General features: G+C 39.9%; 1 protein-coding gene and 1 non-coding gene across 2 annotated transcripts; both read right to left on the bottom strand.

Moving 5' to 3' along the window:
- Positions 1-14,239: 14,239 nt before the first annotated feature.
- On the bottom strand, positions 14,240-14,358 carry LOC120839062. Its single transcript, XR_005715238.1, has one exon. It is a non-coding gene; the product is annotated as a 5S ribosomal RNA (ribosomal RNA).
- Positions 14,359-14,565: 207 nt separating this feature from the next.
- LOC121836273 (histone H4) lies at positions 14,566-15,266 on the bottom strand. Its single transcript, XM_042291134.1, has one exon. It carries the CDS (start codon positions 14,930-14,932, stop codon positions 14,621-14,623), a length of 312 nt encoding a protein of 103 aa, XP_042147068.1. The 5' UTR covers positions 14,933-15,266; the 3' UTR covers positions 14,566-14,620.
- Between the last annotated feature and the right edge of the window lie 1,927 nt (positions 15,267-17,193).

The following is a 17,193-nucleotide window of genomic DNA, read 5'->3' as shown; positions in this document are numbered from 1 at the left end:
AGATCAGGCAAAAATTAAATATAAAAAGAACTACTCGCTTCAGAAGAGTCTCTTTTTCTGTGCTCTTAGCGCACACGTTTTTTTAGCGGCACACAAAATTAAGAATCTGCATCTGCGTTTATTATTACCTTTGTTAAACTTAAATCGACCATCCACCCAGAGCGCCCGAAAACTTGTTTTGCCTTCCAAGTAAGTGGTTAGATCGAAATATGAAGAAGAATAACTACGTTTAAATTCAAAGAATTTTTACACCTATTAGAGAAGTTCATTAGCTTTCGGAAAATATATACTTCGCTATGCGTAAAAATATTTTTCGTTGCGTTAGAGAGTGAAACAGGTCAAGCTGTAGAGTCCGGCGCGCGCTCGAGCCGCGATTCGATCGTCCAAGATCAGGCAAAAATTAAATATAAAAAGAACTACTCGCTTCAGAAGAGTCTCTTTTTCTGTGCTCTTAGCGCACACGTTTTTTGAGCGGCACACAAAATTAAGAATCTGCATCTGCGTTTATTATTACCTTTGTTAAACTTAAATCGACCATCCACCCAGAGCACCCGAAAACTTGTTTTGCCTTCCAAGTAAGTGGTTAGATCGAAATATGAAGAAGAATAACTACGTTTAAATTCAAATAATTTTTACACCTATTAGAGAAGTTCATTAGCTTTCGGAAAATATATACTTCGCTATGCGTAAAAATATTTTTCGTTGCGTTAGAGAGTGAAACAGGTCAAGCTGTAGAGTCCGGCGCGCGCTCGAGCCGCGATTCGATCGTCCAAGATCAGGCAAAAATTAAATATAAAAAGAACTACTCGCTTCAGAAGAGTCTCTTTTTCTGTGCTCTTAGCGCACACGTTTTTTAGCGGCACACAAAATTAAGAATCTGCATCTGCGTTTATTATTACCTTTGTTAAACTTAAATCGACCATCCACCCAGAGCGCCCGAAAACTTGTTTTGCCTTCCAAGTAAGTGGTTAGATCGAAATATGAAGAAGAATAACTACGTTTAAATTCAAATAATTTTTACACCTATTAGAGAAGTTCATTAGCTTTCGGAAAATATATACTTCGCTATGCGTAAAAATATTTTTCGTTGCGTTAGAGAGTGAAACAGGTCAAGCTGTAGAGTCCGGCGCGCGCTCGAGCCGCGATTCGATCGTCCAAGATCAGGCAAAAATTAAATATAAAAAGAACTACTCGCTTCAGAAGAGTCTCTTTTTCTGTGCTCTTAGCGCACACGTTTTTTGAGCGGCACACAAAATTAAGAATCTGCATCTGCGTTTATTATTACCTTTGTTAAACTTAAATCGACCATCCACCCAGAGCACCCGAAAACTTGTTTTGCCTTCCAAGTAAGTGGTTAGATCGAAATATGAAGAAGAATAACTACGTTTAAATTCAAATAATTTTTACACCTATTAGAGAAGTTCATTAGCTTTCGGAAAATATATACTTCGCTATGCGTAAAAATATTTTTCGTTGCGTTAGAGAGTGAAACAGGTCAAGCTGTAGAGTCCGGCGCGCGCTCGAGCCGCGATTCGATCGTCCAAGATCAGGCAAAAATTAAATATAAAAAGAACTACTCGCTTCAGAAGAGTCTCTTTTTCTGTGCTCTTAGCGCACACGTTTTTTGAGCGGCACACAAAATTAAGAATCTGCATCTGCGTTTATTATTACCTTTGTTAAACTTAAATCGACCATCCACCCAGAGCGCCCGAAAACTTGTTTTGCCTTCCAAGTAAGCGGTCAGATCGAAATATGAAGAAGAATAACTCCGTTTAAATTCAAATAATTTTTACACCTATTAGAGAAGTTCATTAGCTTTCGGAAAATATATACTTCGCTATGCGTAAAAATATTTTTCGTTGCGTTAGAGAGTGAAACATGTCAAGCTGTAGAGTCCGGCGCGCGCTCGAGCCGCGATTCGATCGTCCAAGATCAGGCAAAAATTAAATATAAAAAGAACTACTCGCTTCAGAAGAGTCTCTTTTTCTGTGCTCTTAGCGCACACGTTTTTTGAGCGGCACACAAAATTAAGAATCTGCATCTGCGTTTATTATTACCTTTGTTAAACTTAAATCGACCATCCACCCAGAGCGCCCGAAAACTTGTTTTGCCTTCCAAGTAAGTGGTTAGATCGAAATATGAAGAAGAATAACTACGTTTAAATTCAAATAATTTTTACACCTATTAGAGAAGTTCATTAGCTTTCGGAAAATATATACTTCGCTATGCGTAAAAATATTTTTCGTTGCGTTAGAGAGTGAAACAGGTCAAGCTGTAGAGTCCGCGGCGCGCGCTCGAGCCGCGATTCGATCGTCCAAGATCAGGCAAAAATTAAATATAAAAAGAACTACTCGCTTCAGAAGAGTCTCTTTTTTTGTGCTCTTAGCGCACACGTTTTTTAGCGGCACACAAAATTAAGAATCTGCATCTGCGTTTATTATTACCTTTGTTAAACTTAAATCGACCATCCACCCAGAGCGCCCGAAAACTTGTTTTGCCTTCCAAGTAAGTGGTCAGATCGAAATATGAAGAAGAATAACTCCGTTTAAATTCAAATAATTTTTACACCTATTAGAGAAGTTCATTAGCTTTCGGAAAATATATACTTCGCTATGCGTAAAAATATTTTTCGTTGCGTTAGAGAGTGAAACAGGTCAAGCTGTAGAGTCCGGCGCGCGCTCGAGCCGCGATTCGATCGTCCAAGATCAGGCAAAAATTAAATATAAAAAGAACTACTCGCTTCAGAAGAGTCTCTTTTTCTGTGCTCTTAGCGCACACGTTTTTTGAGCGGCACACAAAATTAAGAATCTGCATCTGCGTTTATTATTACCTTTGTTAAACTTAAATCGACCATCCACCCAGAGCGCCCGAAAACTTGTTTTGGCTTCCAAGTAAGTGGTTAGATCGAAATATGAAGAAGAATAACTACGTTTAAATTCAAATAATTTTTACACCTATTAGAGAAGTTCATTAGCTTTCGGAAAATATATACTTCGCTATGCGTAAAAATATTTTTCGTTGCGTTAGAGAGTGAAACAGGTCAAGCTGTAGAGTCCGGCGCGCGCTCGAGCCGCGATTCGATCGTCCAAGATCAGGCAAAAATAAATATAAAAAGAACTACTCGCTTCAGAAGAGTCTTTTTTTCTGTGCTCTTAGCGCACACGTTTTTTGAGCGGCACACAAAATTAAGAATCTGCATCTGCGTTTATTATTACCTTTGTTAAACTTAGATCGACCATCCACCCAGAGCGCCCGAAAACTTGTTTTGCCTTCCAAGTAAGTGGTCAGATCGAAATATGAAGAAGAATAACTCCGTTTAAATTCAAATAATTTTTACACCTATTAGAGAAGTTCATTAGCTTTCGGAAAATATATACTTCGCTATGCGTAAAAATATTTTTCGTTGCGTTAGAGAGTGAAACAGGTCAAGCTGTAGAGTCCGGCGCGCGCTCGAGCCGCGATTCGATCGTCCAAGATCAGGCAAAAATAAATATAAAAAGAACTACTCGCTTCAGAAGAGTCTTTTTTTCTGTGCTCTTAGCGCACACGTTTTTTGAGCGGCACACAAAATTAAGAATCTGCATCTGCGTTTATTATTACCTTTGTTAAACTTAAATCGACCATCCACCCAGAGCGCCCGAAAACTTGTTTTGGCTTCCAAGTAAGTGGTTAGATCGAAATATGAAGAAGAATAACTACGTTTAAATTCAAATAATTTTTACACCAATTAGAGAAGTTCATTAGCTTTCGGAAAATATATACTTCGCTATGCGTAAAAATATTTTTCGTTGCGTTAGAGAGTGAAACAGGTCAAGCTGTAGAGTCCGGCGCGCGCTCGAGCCGCGATTCGATCGTCCAAGATCAGGCAAAAATAAATATAAAAAGAACTACTCGCTTCAGAAGAGTCTTTTTTTCTGTGCTCTTAGCGCACACGTTTTTTGAGCGGCACACAAAATTAAGAATCTGCATCTGCGTTTATTATTACCTTTGTTAAACTTAAATCGACCATCCACCCAGAGCGCCCGAAAACTTGTTTTGCCTTCCAAGTAAGTGGTCAGATCGAAATATGAAGAAGAATAACTCCGTTTAAATTCAAATAATTTTTACACCTATTAGAGAAGTTCATTAGCTTTCGGAAAATATATACTTCGCTATGCGTAAAAATATTTTTCGTTGCGTTAGAGAGTGAAACAGGTCAAGCTGTAGAGTCCGGCGCGCGCTCGAGCCGCGATTCGATCGTCCAAGATCAGGCAAAAATAAATATAAAAAGAACTACTCGCTTCAGAAGAGTCTTTTTTTCTGTGCTCTTAGCGCACACGTTTTTTGAGCGGCACACAAAATTAAGAATCTGCATCTGCGTTTATTATTACCTTTGTTAAACTTAGATCGACCATCCACCCAGAGCGCCCGAAAACTTGTTTTGCCTTCCAAGTAAGTGGTCAGATCGAAATATGAAAAAGAATAACTCCGTTTAAATTCAAATAATTTTTACACCTATTAGAGAAGTTCATTAGCTTTCGGAAAATATATACTTCGCTATGCGTAAAAATATTTTTCGTTGCGTTAGAGAGTGAAACATGTCAAGCTGTAGAGTCCGGCGCGCGCTCGAGCCGCGATTCGATCGTCCAAGATCAGGCAAAAATTAAATATAAAAAGAACTACTCGCTTCAGAAGAGTCTCTTTTTCTGTGCTCTTAGCGCACACGTTTTTTGAGCGGCACACAAAATTAAGAATCTGCATCTGCGTTTATTATTACCTTTGTTAAACTTAAATCGACCATCCACCCAGAGCGCCCGAAAACTTGTTTTGGCTTCCAAGTAAGTGGTTAGATCGAAATATGAAGAAGAATAACTACGTTTAAATTCAAATAATTTTTACACCTATTAGAGAAGTTCATTAGCTTTCGGAAAATATATACTTCGCTATGCGTAAAAATATTTTTCGTTGCGTTAGAGAGTGAAACAGGTCAAGCTGTAGAGTCCGGCGCGCGCTCGAGCCGCGATTCGATCGTCCAAGATCAGGCAAAAATTAAATATAAAAAGAACTACTCGCTTCAGAAGAGTCTCTTTTTCTGTGCTCTTAGCGCACACGTTTTTTTAGCGGCACACAAAATTAAGAATCTGCATCTGCGTTTATTATTACCTTTGTTAAACTTAAATCGACCATCCACCCAGAGCGCCCGAAAACTTGTTTTGCCTTCCAAGTAAGTGGTTAGATCGAAATATGAAGAAGAATAACTACGTTTAAATTCAAATAATTTTTACACCTATTAGAGAAGTTCATTAGCTTTCGGAAAATATATACTTCGCTATGCGTCAAAATATTTTTCGTTGCGTTAGAGAGTGAAACAGGTCAAGCTGTAGAGTCCGGCGCGCGCTCGAGCCGCGATTCGATCGTCCAAGATCAGGCAAAAATTAAATATAAAAAGAACTACTCGCTTCAGAAGAGTCTCTTTTTCTGTGCTTTTAGCGCACACGTTTTTTGAGCGGCACACAAAATTAAGAATCTGCATCTGCGTTTATTATTACCTTTGTTAAACTTAAATCGACCATCCACCCAGAGCACCCGAAAACTTGTTTTGCCTTCCAAGTAAGTGGTTAGATCGAAATATGAAGAAGAATAACTACGTTTAAATTCAAATAATTTTTACACCTATTAGAGAAGTTCATTAGCTTTCGGAAAATATATACTTCGCTATGCGTAAAAATATTTTTCGTTGCGTTAGAGAGTGAAACAGGTCAAGCTGTAGAGTCCGGCGCGCGCTCGAGCCGCGATTCGATCGTCCAAGATCAGGCAAAAATTAAATATAAAAAGAACTACTCGCTTCAGAAGAGTCTCTTTTTCTGTGCTCTTAGCGCACACGTTTTTTGAGCGGCACACAAAATTAAGAATCTGCATCTGCGTTTATTATTACCTTTGTTAAACTTAGATCGACCATCCACCCAGAGCGCCCGAAAACTTGTTTTGCCTTCCAAGTAAGTGGTTAGATCGAAATATGAAGAAGAATAACTACGTTTAAATTCAAATAATTTTTACACCTATTAGAGAAGTTCATTAGCTTTCGGAAAATATATACTTCGCTATGCGTAAAAATATTTTTCGTTGCGTTAGAGAGTGAAACAGGTCAAGCTGTAGAGTCCGGCGCGCGCTCGAGCCGCGATTCGATCGTCCAAGATCAGGCAAAAATTAAATATAAAAAGAACTACTCGCTTCAGAAGAGTCTCTTTTTCTGTGCTCTTAGCGCACACGTTTTTTGAGCGGCACACAAAATTAAGAATCTGCATCTGCGTTTATTATTACCTTTGTTAAACTTAAATCGACCATCCACCCAGAGCGCCCGAAAACTTGTTTTGCCTTCCAAGTAAGTGGTCAGATCGAAATATGAAGAAGAATAACTCCGTTTAAATTCAAATAATTTTTACACCTATTAGAGAAGTTCATTAGCTTTCGGAAAATATATACTTCGCTATGCGTAAAAATATTTTTCGTTGCGTTAGAGAGTGAAACAGGTCAAGCTGTAGAGTCCGGCGCGCGCTCGAGCCGCGATTCGATCGTCCAAGATCAGGCAAAAATTAAATATAAAAAGAACTACTCGCTTCAGAAGAGTCTCTTTTTCTGTGCTCTTAGCGCACACGTTTTTTGAGCGGCACACAAAATTAAGAATCTGCATCTGCGTTTATTATTACCTTTGTTAAACTTAGATCGACCATCCACCCAGAGCGCCCGAAAACTTGTTTTGCCTTCCAAGTAAGTGGTCAGATCGAAATATGAAGAAGAATAACTCCGTTTAAATTCAAATAATTTTTACACCTATTAGAGAAGTTCATTAGCTTTCGGAAAATATATACTTCGCTATGCGTAAAAATATTTTTCGTTGCGTTAGAGAGTGAAACATGTCAAGCTGTAGAGTCCGGCGCGCGCTCGAGCCGCGATTCGATCGTCCAAGATCAGGCAAAAATTAAATATAAAAAGAACTACTCGCTTCAGAAGAGTCTCTTTTTCTGTGCTCTTAGCGCACACGTTTTTTTAGCGGCACACAAAATTAAGAATCTGCATCTGCGTTTATTATTACCTTTGTTAAACTTAAATCGACCATCCACCCAGAGCGCCCGAAAACTTGTTTTGCCTTCCAAGTAAGTGGTTAGATCGAAATATGAAGAAGAATAACTCCGTTTAAATTCAAATAATTTTTACACCTATTAGAGAAGTTCATTAGCTTTCGGAAAATATATACTTCGCTATGCGTAAAAATATTTTTCGTTGCGTTAGAGAGTGAAACAGGTCAAGCTGTAGAGTCCGGCGCGCGCTCGAGCCGCGATTCGATCGTCCAAGATCAGGCAAAAATTAAATATAAAAAGAACTACTCGCTTCAGAAGAGTCTCTTTTTCTGTGCTCTTAGCGCACACGTTTTTTGAGCGGCACACAAAATTAAGAATCTGCATCTGCGTTTATTATTACCTTTGTTAAACTTAGATCGACCATCCACCCAGAGCGCCCGAAAACTTGTTTTGCCTTCCAAGTAAGTGGTCAGATCGAAATATGAAGAAGAATAACTCCGTTTAAATTCAAATAATTTTTACACCTATTAGAGAAGTTCATTAGCTTTCGGAAAATATATACTTCGCTATGCGTAAAAATATTTTTCGTTGCGTTAGAGAGTGAAACAGGTCAAGCTGTAGAGTCCGGCGCGCGCTCGAGCCGCGATTCGATCGTCCAAGATCAGGCAAAAATTAAATATAAAAAGAACAACTCGCTTCAGAAGAGTCTCTTTTTCTGTGCTCTTAGCGCACACGTTTTTTGAGCGGCACACAAAATTAAGAATCTGCATCTGCGTTTATTATTACCTTTGTTAAACTTAGATCGACCATCCACCCAGAGCGCCCGAAAACTTGTTTTGCCTTCCAAGTAAGTGGTCAGATCGAAATATGAAGAAGAATAACTCCGTTTAAATTCAAATAATTTTTACACCTATTAGAGAAGTTCATTAGCTTTCGGAAAATATATACTTCGCTATGCGTAAAAATATTTTTCGTTGCGTTAGAGAGTGAAACAGGTCAAGCTGTAGAGTCCGGCGCGCGCTCGAGCCGCGATTCGATCGTCCAAGATCAGGCAAAAATTAAATATAAAAAGAACTACTCGCTTCAGAAGAGTCTCTTTTTCTGTGCTCTTAGCGCACACGTTTTTTGAGCGGCACACAAAATTAAGAATCTGCATCTGCGTTTATTATTACCTTTGTTAAACTTAGATCGACCATCCACCCAGAGCGCCCGAAAACTTGTTTTGCCTTCCAAGTAAGTGGTCAGATCGAAATATGAAGAAGAATAACTCCGTTTAAATTCAAATAATTTTTACACCTATTAGAGAAGTTCATTAGCTTTCGGAAAATATATACTTCGCTATGCGTAAAAATATTTTTCGTTGCGTTAGAGAGTGAAACATGTCAAGCTGTAGAGTCCGGCGCGCGCTCGAGCCGCGATTCGATCGTCCAAGATCAGGCAAAAATTAAATATAAAAAGAACTACTCGCTTCAGAAGAGTCTCTTTTTCTGTGCTCTTAGCGCACACGTTTTTTGAGCGGCACACAAAATTAAGAATCTGCATCTGCGTTTATTATTACCTTTGTTAAACTTAAATCGACCATCCACCCAGAGCGCCCGAAAACTTGTTTTGCCTTCCAAGTAAGTGGTTAGATCGAAATATGAAGAAGAATAACTACGTTTAAATTCAAATAATCTTTACACCTATTAGAGAAGTTCATTAGCTTTCGGAAAATATATACTTCGCTATGCGTAAAAATATTTTTCGTTGCGTTAGAGAGTGAAACAGGTCAAGCTGTAGAGTCCGCGGCGCGCGCTCGAGCCGCGATTCGATCGTCCAAGATCAGGCAAAAATTAAATATAAAAAGAACTACTCGCTTCAGAAGAGTCTCTTTTTTTGTGCTCTTAGCGCACACGTTTTTTAGCGGCACACAAAATTAAGAATCTGCATCTGCGTTTATTATTACCTTTGTTAAACTTAAATCGACCATCCACCCAGAGCGCCCGAAAACTTGTTTTGCCTTCCAAGTAAGTGGTCAGATCGAAATATGAAGAAGAATAACTCCGTTTAAATTCAAATAATTTTTACACCTATTAGAGAAGTTCATTAGCTTTCGGAAAATATATACTTCGCTATGCGTAAAAATATTTTTCGTTGCGTTAGAGAGTGAAACAGGTCAAGCTGTAGAGTCCGGCGCGCGCTCGAGCCGCGATTCGATCGTCCAAGATCAGGCAAAAATTAAATATAAAAAGAACTACTCGCTTCAGAAGAGTCTCTTTTTCTGTGCTCTTAGCGCACACGTTTTTTGAGCGGCACACAAAATTAAGAATCTGCATCTGCGTTTATTATTACCTTTGTTAAACTTAAATCGACCATCCACCCAGAGCACCCGAAAACTTGTTTTGCCTTCCAAGTAAGTGGTTAGATCGAAATATGAAGAAGAATAACTACGTTTAAATTCAAATAATTTTTACACCTATTAGAGAAGTTCATTAGCTTTCGGAAAATATATACTTCGCTATGCGTAAAAATATTTTTCGTTGCGTTAGAGAGTGAAACAGGTCAAGCTGTAGAGTCCGGCGCGCGCTCGAGCCGCGATTCGATCGTCCAAGATCAGGCAAAAATAAATATAAAAAGAACTACTCGCTTCAGAAGAGTCTTTTTTTCTGTGCTCTTAGCGCACACGTTTTTTGAGCGGCACACAAAATTAAGAATCTGCATCTGCGTTTATTATTACCTTTGTTAAACTTAGATCGACCATCCACCCAGAGCGCCCGAAAACTTGTTTTGCCTTCCAAGTAAGTGGTCAGATCGAAATATGAAAAAGAATAACTCCGTTTAAATTCAAATAATTTTTACACCTATTAGAGAAGTTCATTAGCTTTCGGAAAATATATACTTCGCTATGCGTAAAAATATTTTTCGTTGCGTTAGAGAGTGAAACATGTCAAGCTGTAGAGTCCGGCGCGCGCTCGAGCCGCGATTCGATCGTCCAAGATCAGGCAAAAATTAAATATAAAAAGAACTACTCGCTTCAGAAGAGTCTCTTTTTCTGTGCTCTTAGCGCACACGTTTTTTGAGCGGCACACAAAATTAAGAATCTGCATCTGCGTTTATTATTACCTTTGTTAAACTTAAATCGACCATCCACCCAGAGCGCCCGAAAACTTGTTTTGGCTTCCAAGTAAGTGGTTAGATCGAAATATGAAGAAGAATAACTACGTTTAAATTCAAATAATTTTTACACCTATTAGAGAAGTTCATTAGCTTTCGGAAAATATATACTTCGCTATGCGTAAAAATATTTTTCGTTGCGTTAGAGAGTGAAACAGGTCAAGCTGTAGAGTCCGGCGCGCGCTCGAGCCGCGATTCGATCGTCCAAGATCAGGCAAAAATTAAATATAAAAAGAACTACTCGCTTCAGAAGAGTCTCTTTTTCTGTGCTCTTAGCGCACACGTTTTTTTAGCGGCACACAAAATTAAGAATCTGCATCTGCGTTTATTATTACCTTTGTTAAACTTAAATCGACCATCCACCCAGAGCGCCCGAAAACTTGTTTTGCCTTCCAAGTAAGTGGTTAGATCGAAATATGAAGAAGAATAACTACGTTTAAATTCAAATAATTTTTACACCTATTAGAGAAGTTCATTAGCTTTCGGAAAATATATACTTCGCTATGCGTCAAAATATTTTTCGTTGCGTTAGAGAGTGAAACAGGTCAAGCTGTAGAGTCCGGCGCGCGCTCGAGCCGCGATTCGATCGTCCAAGATCAGGCAAAAATTAAATATAAAAAGAACTACTCGCTTCAGAAGAGTCTCTTTTTCTGTGCTTTTAGCGCACACGTTTTTTGAGCGGCACACAAAATTAAGAATCTGCATCTGCGTTTATTATTACCTTTGTTAAACTTAAATCGACCATCCACCCAGAGCACCCGAAAACTTGTTTTGCCTTCCAAGTAAGTGGTTAGATCGAAATATGAAGAAGAATAACTACGTTTAAATTCAAATAATTTTTACACCTATTAGAGAAGTTCATTAGCTTTCGGAAAATATATACTTCGCTATGCGTAAAAATATTTTTCGTTGCGTTAGAGAGTGAAACAGGTCAAGCTGTAGAGTCCGGCGCGCGCTCGAGCCGCGATTCGATCGTCCAAGATCAGGCAAAAATTAAATATAAAAAGAACTACTCGCTTCAGAAGAGTCTCTTTTTCTGTGCTCTTAGCGCACACGTTTTTTGAGCGGCACACAAAATTAAGAATCTGCATCTGCGTTTATTATTACCTTTGTTAAACTTAGATCGACCATCCACCCAGAGCGCCCGAAAACTTGTTTTGCCTTCCAAGTAAGTGGTTAGATCGAAATATGAAGAAGAATAACTACGTTTAAATTCAAATAATTTTTACACCTATTAGAGAAGTTCATTAGCTTTCGGAAAATATATACTTCGCTATGCGTAAAAATATTTTTCGTTGCGTTAGAGAGTGAAACAGGTCAAGCTGTAGAGTCCGGCGCGCGCTCGAGCCGCGATTCGATCGTCCAAGATCAGGCAAAAATTAAATATAAAAAGAACTACTCGCTTCAGAAGAGTCTCTTTTTCTGTGCTCTTAGCGCACACGTTTTTTGAGCGGCACACAAAATTAAGAATCTGCATCTGCGTTTATTATTACCTTTGTTAAACTTAAATCGACCATCCACCCAGAGCGCCCGAAAACTTGTTTTGCCTTCCAAGTAAGTGGTCAGATCGAAATATGAAGAAGAATAACTCCGTTTAAATTCAAATAATTTTTACACCTATTAGAGAAGTTCATTAGCTTTCGGAAAATATATACTTCGCTATGCGTAAAAATATTTTTCGTTGCGTTAGAGAGTGAAAAAGGTCAAGCTGTAGAGTCCGGCGCGCGCTCGAGCCGCGATTCGATCGTCCAAGATCAGGCAAAAATTAAATATAAAAAGAACTACTCGCTTCAGAAGAGTCTCTTTTTCTGTGCTCTTAGCGCACACGTTTTTTGAGCGGCACACAAAATTAAGAATCTGCATCTGCGTTTATTATTACCGTTGTTAAACTTAGATCGACCATCCACCCAGAGCGCCCGAAAACTTGTTTTGCCTTCCAAGTAAGTGGTCAGATCGAAATATGAAGAAGAATAACTCCGTTTAAATTCAAATAATTTTTACACCTATTAGAGAAGTTCATTAGCTTTCGGAAAATATATACTTCGCTATGCGTAAAAATATTTTTCGTTGCGTTAGAGAGTGAAACATGTCAAGCTGTAGAGTCCGGCGCGCGCTCGAGCCGCGATTCGATCGTCCAAGATCAGGCAAAAATTAAATATAAAAAGAACTACTCGCTTCAGAAGAGTCTCTTTTTCTGTGCTCTTAGCGCACACGTTTTTTTAGCGGCACACAAAATTAAGAATCTGCATCTGCGTTTATTATTACCTTTGTTAAACTTAAATCGACCATCCACCCAGAGCGCCCGAAAACTTGTTTTGCCTTCCAAGTAAGTGGTTAGATCGAAATATGAAGAAGAATAACTCCGTTTAAATTCAAATACTTTTTACACCTATTAGAGAAGTTCATTAGCTTTCGGAAAATATATACTTCGCTATGCGTAAAAATATTTTTCGTTGCGTTAGAGAGTGAAACAGGTCAAGCTGTAGAGTCCGGCGCGCGCTCGAGCCGCGATTCGATCGTCCAAGATCAGGCAAAAATTAAATATAAAAAGAACTACTCGCTTCAGAAGAGTCTCTTTTTCTGTGCTCTTAGCGCACACGTTTTTTGAGCGGCACACAAAATTAAGAATCTGCATCTGCGTTTATTATTACCTTTGTTAAACTTAGATCGACCATTCACCCAGAGCGCCCGAAAACTTGTTTTGCCTTCCAAGTAAGTGGTCAGATCGAAATATGAAGAAGAATAACTCCGTTTAAATTCAAATAATTTTTACACCTATTAGAGAAGTTCATTAGCTTTCGGAAAATATATACTTCGCTATGCGTAAAAATATTTTTCGTTGCGTTAGAGAGTGAAACAGGTCAAGCTGTAGAGTCCGGCGCGCGCTCGAGCCGCGATTCGATCGTCCAAGATCAGGCAAAAATTAAATATAAAAAGAACTACTCGCTTCAGAAGAGTCTCTTTTTCTGTGCTCTTAGCGCACACGTTTTTTGAGCGGCACACAAAATTAAGAATCTGCATCTGCGTTTATTATTACCTTTGTTAAACTTAGATCGACCATCCACCCAGAGCGCCCGAAAACTTGTTTTGCCTTCCAAGTAAGTGGTCAGATCGAAATATGAAGAAGAATAACTACGTTTAAATTCAAATAATTTTTACACCTATTAGAGAAGTTCATTAGCTTTCGGAAAATATATACTTCGCCATGCGTAAAAATATTTTTCGTTGCGTTAGAGAGTGAAACAGGTCAAGCTGTAGAGTCCGGCGCGCGCTCGAGCCGCGATTCGATCGTCCAAGATCAGGCAAAAATTAAATATAAAAAGAACTACTCGCTTCAGAAGAGTCTCTTTTTCTGTGCTCTTAGCGCACACGTTTTTTGAGCGGCACACAAAATTAAGAATCTGCATCTGCGTTTATTATTACCTTTGTTAAACTTAGATCGACCATCCACCCAGAGCGCCCGAAAACTTGTTTTGCCTTCCAAGTAAGTGGTCAGATCGAAATATGAAGAAGAATAACTCCGTTTAAATTCAAATAATTTTTACACCTATTAGAGAAGTTCATTAGCTTTCGGAAAATATATACTTCGCTATGCGTAAAAATATTTTTCGTTGCGTTAGAGAGTGAAACAGGTCAAGCTGTAGAGTCCGGCGCGCGCTCGAGCCGCGATTCGATCGTCCAAGATCAGGCAAAAATTAAATATAAAAAGAACTACTCGCTTCAGAAGAGTCTCTTTTTCTGTGCTCTTAGCGCACACGTTTTTTGAGCGGCACACAAAATTAAGAATCTGCATCTGCGTTTATTATTACCTTTGTTAAACTTAGATCGACCATCCACCCAGAGCGCCCGAAAACTTGTTTTGCCTTCCAAGTAAGTGGTTAGATCAAAATATGAAGAAGAATAACTCCGTTTAAATTCAAATAATTTTTACACCTATTAGAGAAGTTCATTAGCTTTCAGAAAATATAAGAACTGGTACAAAAGGACACAACCCTCCAAGAGTGCAGAAAAAAAAAAAAAAAGAAAAATGCCATCAGCACTCCGTGTTCCCAGGTGGTCACCCTCCCAAGTACTGACGGAGCCCGATGCTGCTTAGCTTCGGTGATCGGACGAGAACCGGCGTATTCAGCATGGTATGGCCGATGGCAGGTACTAGGGCAACGAATGTTCGACTGCTGCCTGAGAAGATTGGTACACTCGGCTGTGGCGCACAAAATGGTAGAGACCCGCGGCAAAACAACACTCATGACAAAAGAGGAATCACTCACCCAAAGCAGTGCTTGTTTTCAGGATTACAGAGAGACACGGGAGGGAGGCGTTGGAATGAAAACCCGTTTCCAAGATAGATCGGTACTGGTTTGGCCCTGAAAAGGGCCGTTTTCGATGTGTGTCCGACGGCGAGACGGCTGTTAACCACCGAAACCATAGAGGGTACGGCCTTGCCTCTTGAGCGCGTACACCACATCCATGGCCGTCACGGTCTTCCTCTTGGCGTGCTCGGTGTAGGTGACGGCATCGCGAATGACGTTCTCCAGGAAGACCTTGAGGACGCCGCGGGTCTCTTCATAGATGAGGCCGGAAATGCGCTTGACACCACCGCGGCGGGCTAGGCGACGGATTGCAGGCTTGGTGATCCCCTGGATGTTATCGCGAAGAACCTTGCGATGGCGCTTGGCACCACCCTTGCCCAGGCCCTTGCCGCCCTTGCCTCTTCCAGACATGTTTGCTGCAAAAACAGGGACGGAAAACACGACCGCACCGTTCGCCTACTTCAACAAAGACTGGCGGCAATGCTCTACGGGTCCGACCAAGTGAACCCACGACGGCCTCCTCCTCTCCCGCCGACGAATGGGAGCAGTCCTGCAGCTTCGTATTGTGGCCGACAGGTGGCTGCGCACTGGAAGCAAGCGTGTGTTGATGAAATGCATGGCTTTAGCAAAGGCATTCATACACCTCGCCCATTTTGAGTCTTCATAGTTGTATGTGCAAAACATTGTTTTTTCTAGGTTCCAGGAGATATATATTTTAGCGGGATTAAGATTCGTTTTCGCTAAGTCAATGGGAGCAACATGTCAACTCAGGAGTGCCGAGCTTCGCACCGATGCAGCTAGTCAAGGGCCCGTTTTCACATGCGAATAAAAAAGAGTTTTATAAACGTTCGAGCAATCTATTCATCGGAACTTGTACAAGACACACTCTTCTCACGGCACACAAAAATTAAAGTTTCTTATCACTGGCGTTTTTAAGCGCGCAGTGCAATTCACCGCCATGGTGAGCCGGGTCGACAGCAAGTTGGGTCACCCAAGAACACAGTTTGATCAAAATATTGACTTATATAAAAGGGTCCGGTTTTAAGTGCTTATTACACGGGACGAAAAGTCTTTTTGGCTGGCAAAAAATTTGATACTGAAAAACTTTTTACCAAGCCTTCGGTCTGTTAAGAAGCAAAACCTGCCACCCGAAAGCGGCCAGTTCGTGCCGCTGCCGCGAATCGCGCAAATGAAGTAAACTAATAAAACAATTTCGTCTAAATTTAAATGCTTTTTATACCTACCGAAGAATTTCATTAGCTTTCAGAAAATATACACTTCGGTAAGCGTAAAGATATTTTTCGTTGCGTTAGAGAGCGAAACAGGCGAAGCCGTAGGGCCGGCTTCGCGCTCGGGCCGGAATTCGATCGTCCAAGATCAGGCAAAAATTAAAAATAAAAAAAAAACTACTCGCTTTAGAAGAGTCTCTTTTTCTGTGCTCTTAGCGCACACCTTTTTTTAGCGGCACACGAAATTAAGAATCTGTAGCTACGTTTTTTATTACCTTTTTTAAGCTTAAATCGACCAGCCGCCCTTAGCGCCCGAAAACTAGTTTCGGCTTCCAAGTAAGCGGTTAGATCGAAATATGAAGAAGAATAACTCCGTTTCAATTCAAATGCTTTTTACACCTATTGAAGAAGTTTATTAGCTTTCAAAAAATATATACTTCGATATGCGTAAAAATATTTTTCGTTGCGTTAGAGAGTGAAACAGGTGAAGCTGTAGAGTCCGGCGCGCGCTCGAGCCGCGATTCGATCGTCTTAAGATCAGGCAAAAATTAGAAATAAAAAGAACTACTCGCTTTAGAAAAGTCTCTTTTTCTGTGCTTTTAGCGCACACTTTTCTCTAGCGGCACACAAAATTAAGAGTCTTTATCTACCTTTTTTTAAACTTAAATCGACCAGCCACCCAGAGCGCCCGAAAACTAGATTTGGCTTCCAAGTAAGTGGTTAGATCAATATATGAACAAAAAATAACTCTGTTTAAAATCAAACGCTTTCTACACCTATTGGAGAAGTTCATTAGCTTTCGGAAAATATATATTTCGATATGCGTAAAAATATTTTTCGTTGCGTTAGAGAGGGAAACATGTGAAGCTGTAGAGTCCGGCGCGCGCTCGTGCCGCGATTCGATCGTCTAAGATCAGGCAAAAATAAAAATAAAAGTACTCGCCTTGAAAGAGTTTCTCTTTTTTGTGCTGTTAGTACACACTTTTCTTTCGCGGCACACGAGATTAAAAGCCTGTATCTACGTTTATCATTGCATTTTTTAAACTTAAAATAAGAACACTCGAATTTAAAAGCAAGTTATTTGATACAACCGTGGCTCTAAAAAGAAAAACGCTGCAACTCGAAAACACAACACTTTGGAGTATGGGCTCCCAACGGCTAAAAACCACGCGAATATATCCTTTACATACGCGAGCGATGTGCAATATTTAGGAAGGTCACTCGTGCCCTCAAAAGCAATGAAATACAATGTTTTTTTTTTCACCGAAACAAAATAAACGACATCCGACTGTGGCTACAAGAAGCCAAGTTCGACTGCACAACAAGAAAAAAGACATACTCTTTGCAAACATGCGCGATGCAGAAGCACTGGGTACTCACATATTTCTTGAAAAGAGAGACACGGGAGTTGGAAGTCATCGAGAGACGGCCGTTTTGCAGGGA

This window comes from Ixodes scapularis, unplaced genomic scaffold, assembly GCF_016920785.2.
Source record: "Ixodes scapularis isolate PalLabHiFi unplaced genomic scaffold, ASM1692078v2 PGA_scaffold22__2_contigs__length_789307, whole genome shotgun sequence".
Taxonomy (NCBI): Eukaryota; Metazoa; Arthropoda; class Arachnida; order Ixodida; family Ixodidae; genus Ixodes; species Ixodes scapularis.
This window is presented reverse-complemented; position numbering and strand designations above follow the sequence as displayed.

Coding starts and splice junctions, on each gene's coding strand:
- LOC121836273 (XM_042291134.1), bottom strand. CDS start 14,932: ATGTCTGGAAGAGGCAAGGGCGGCAAGGGCCTGGGCAAGGGTGGTGCC.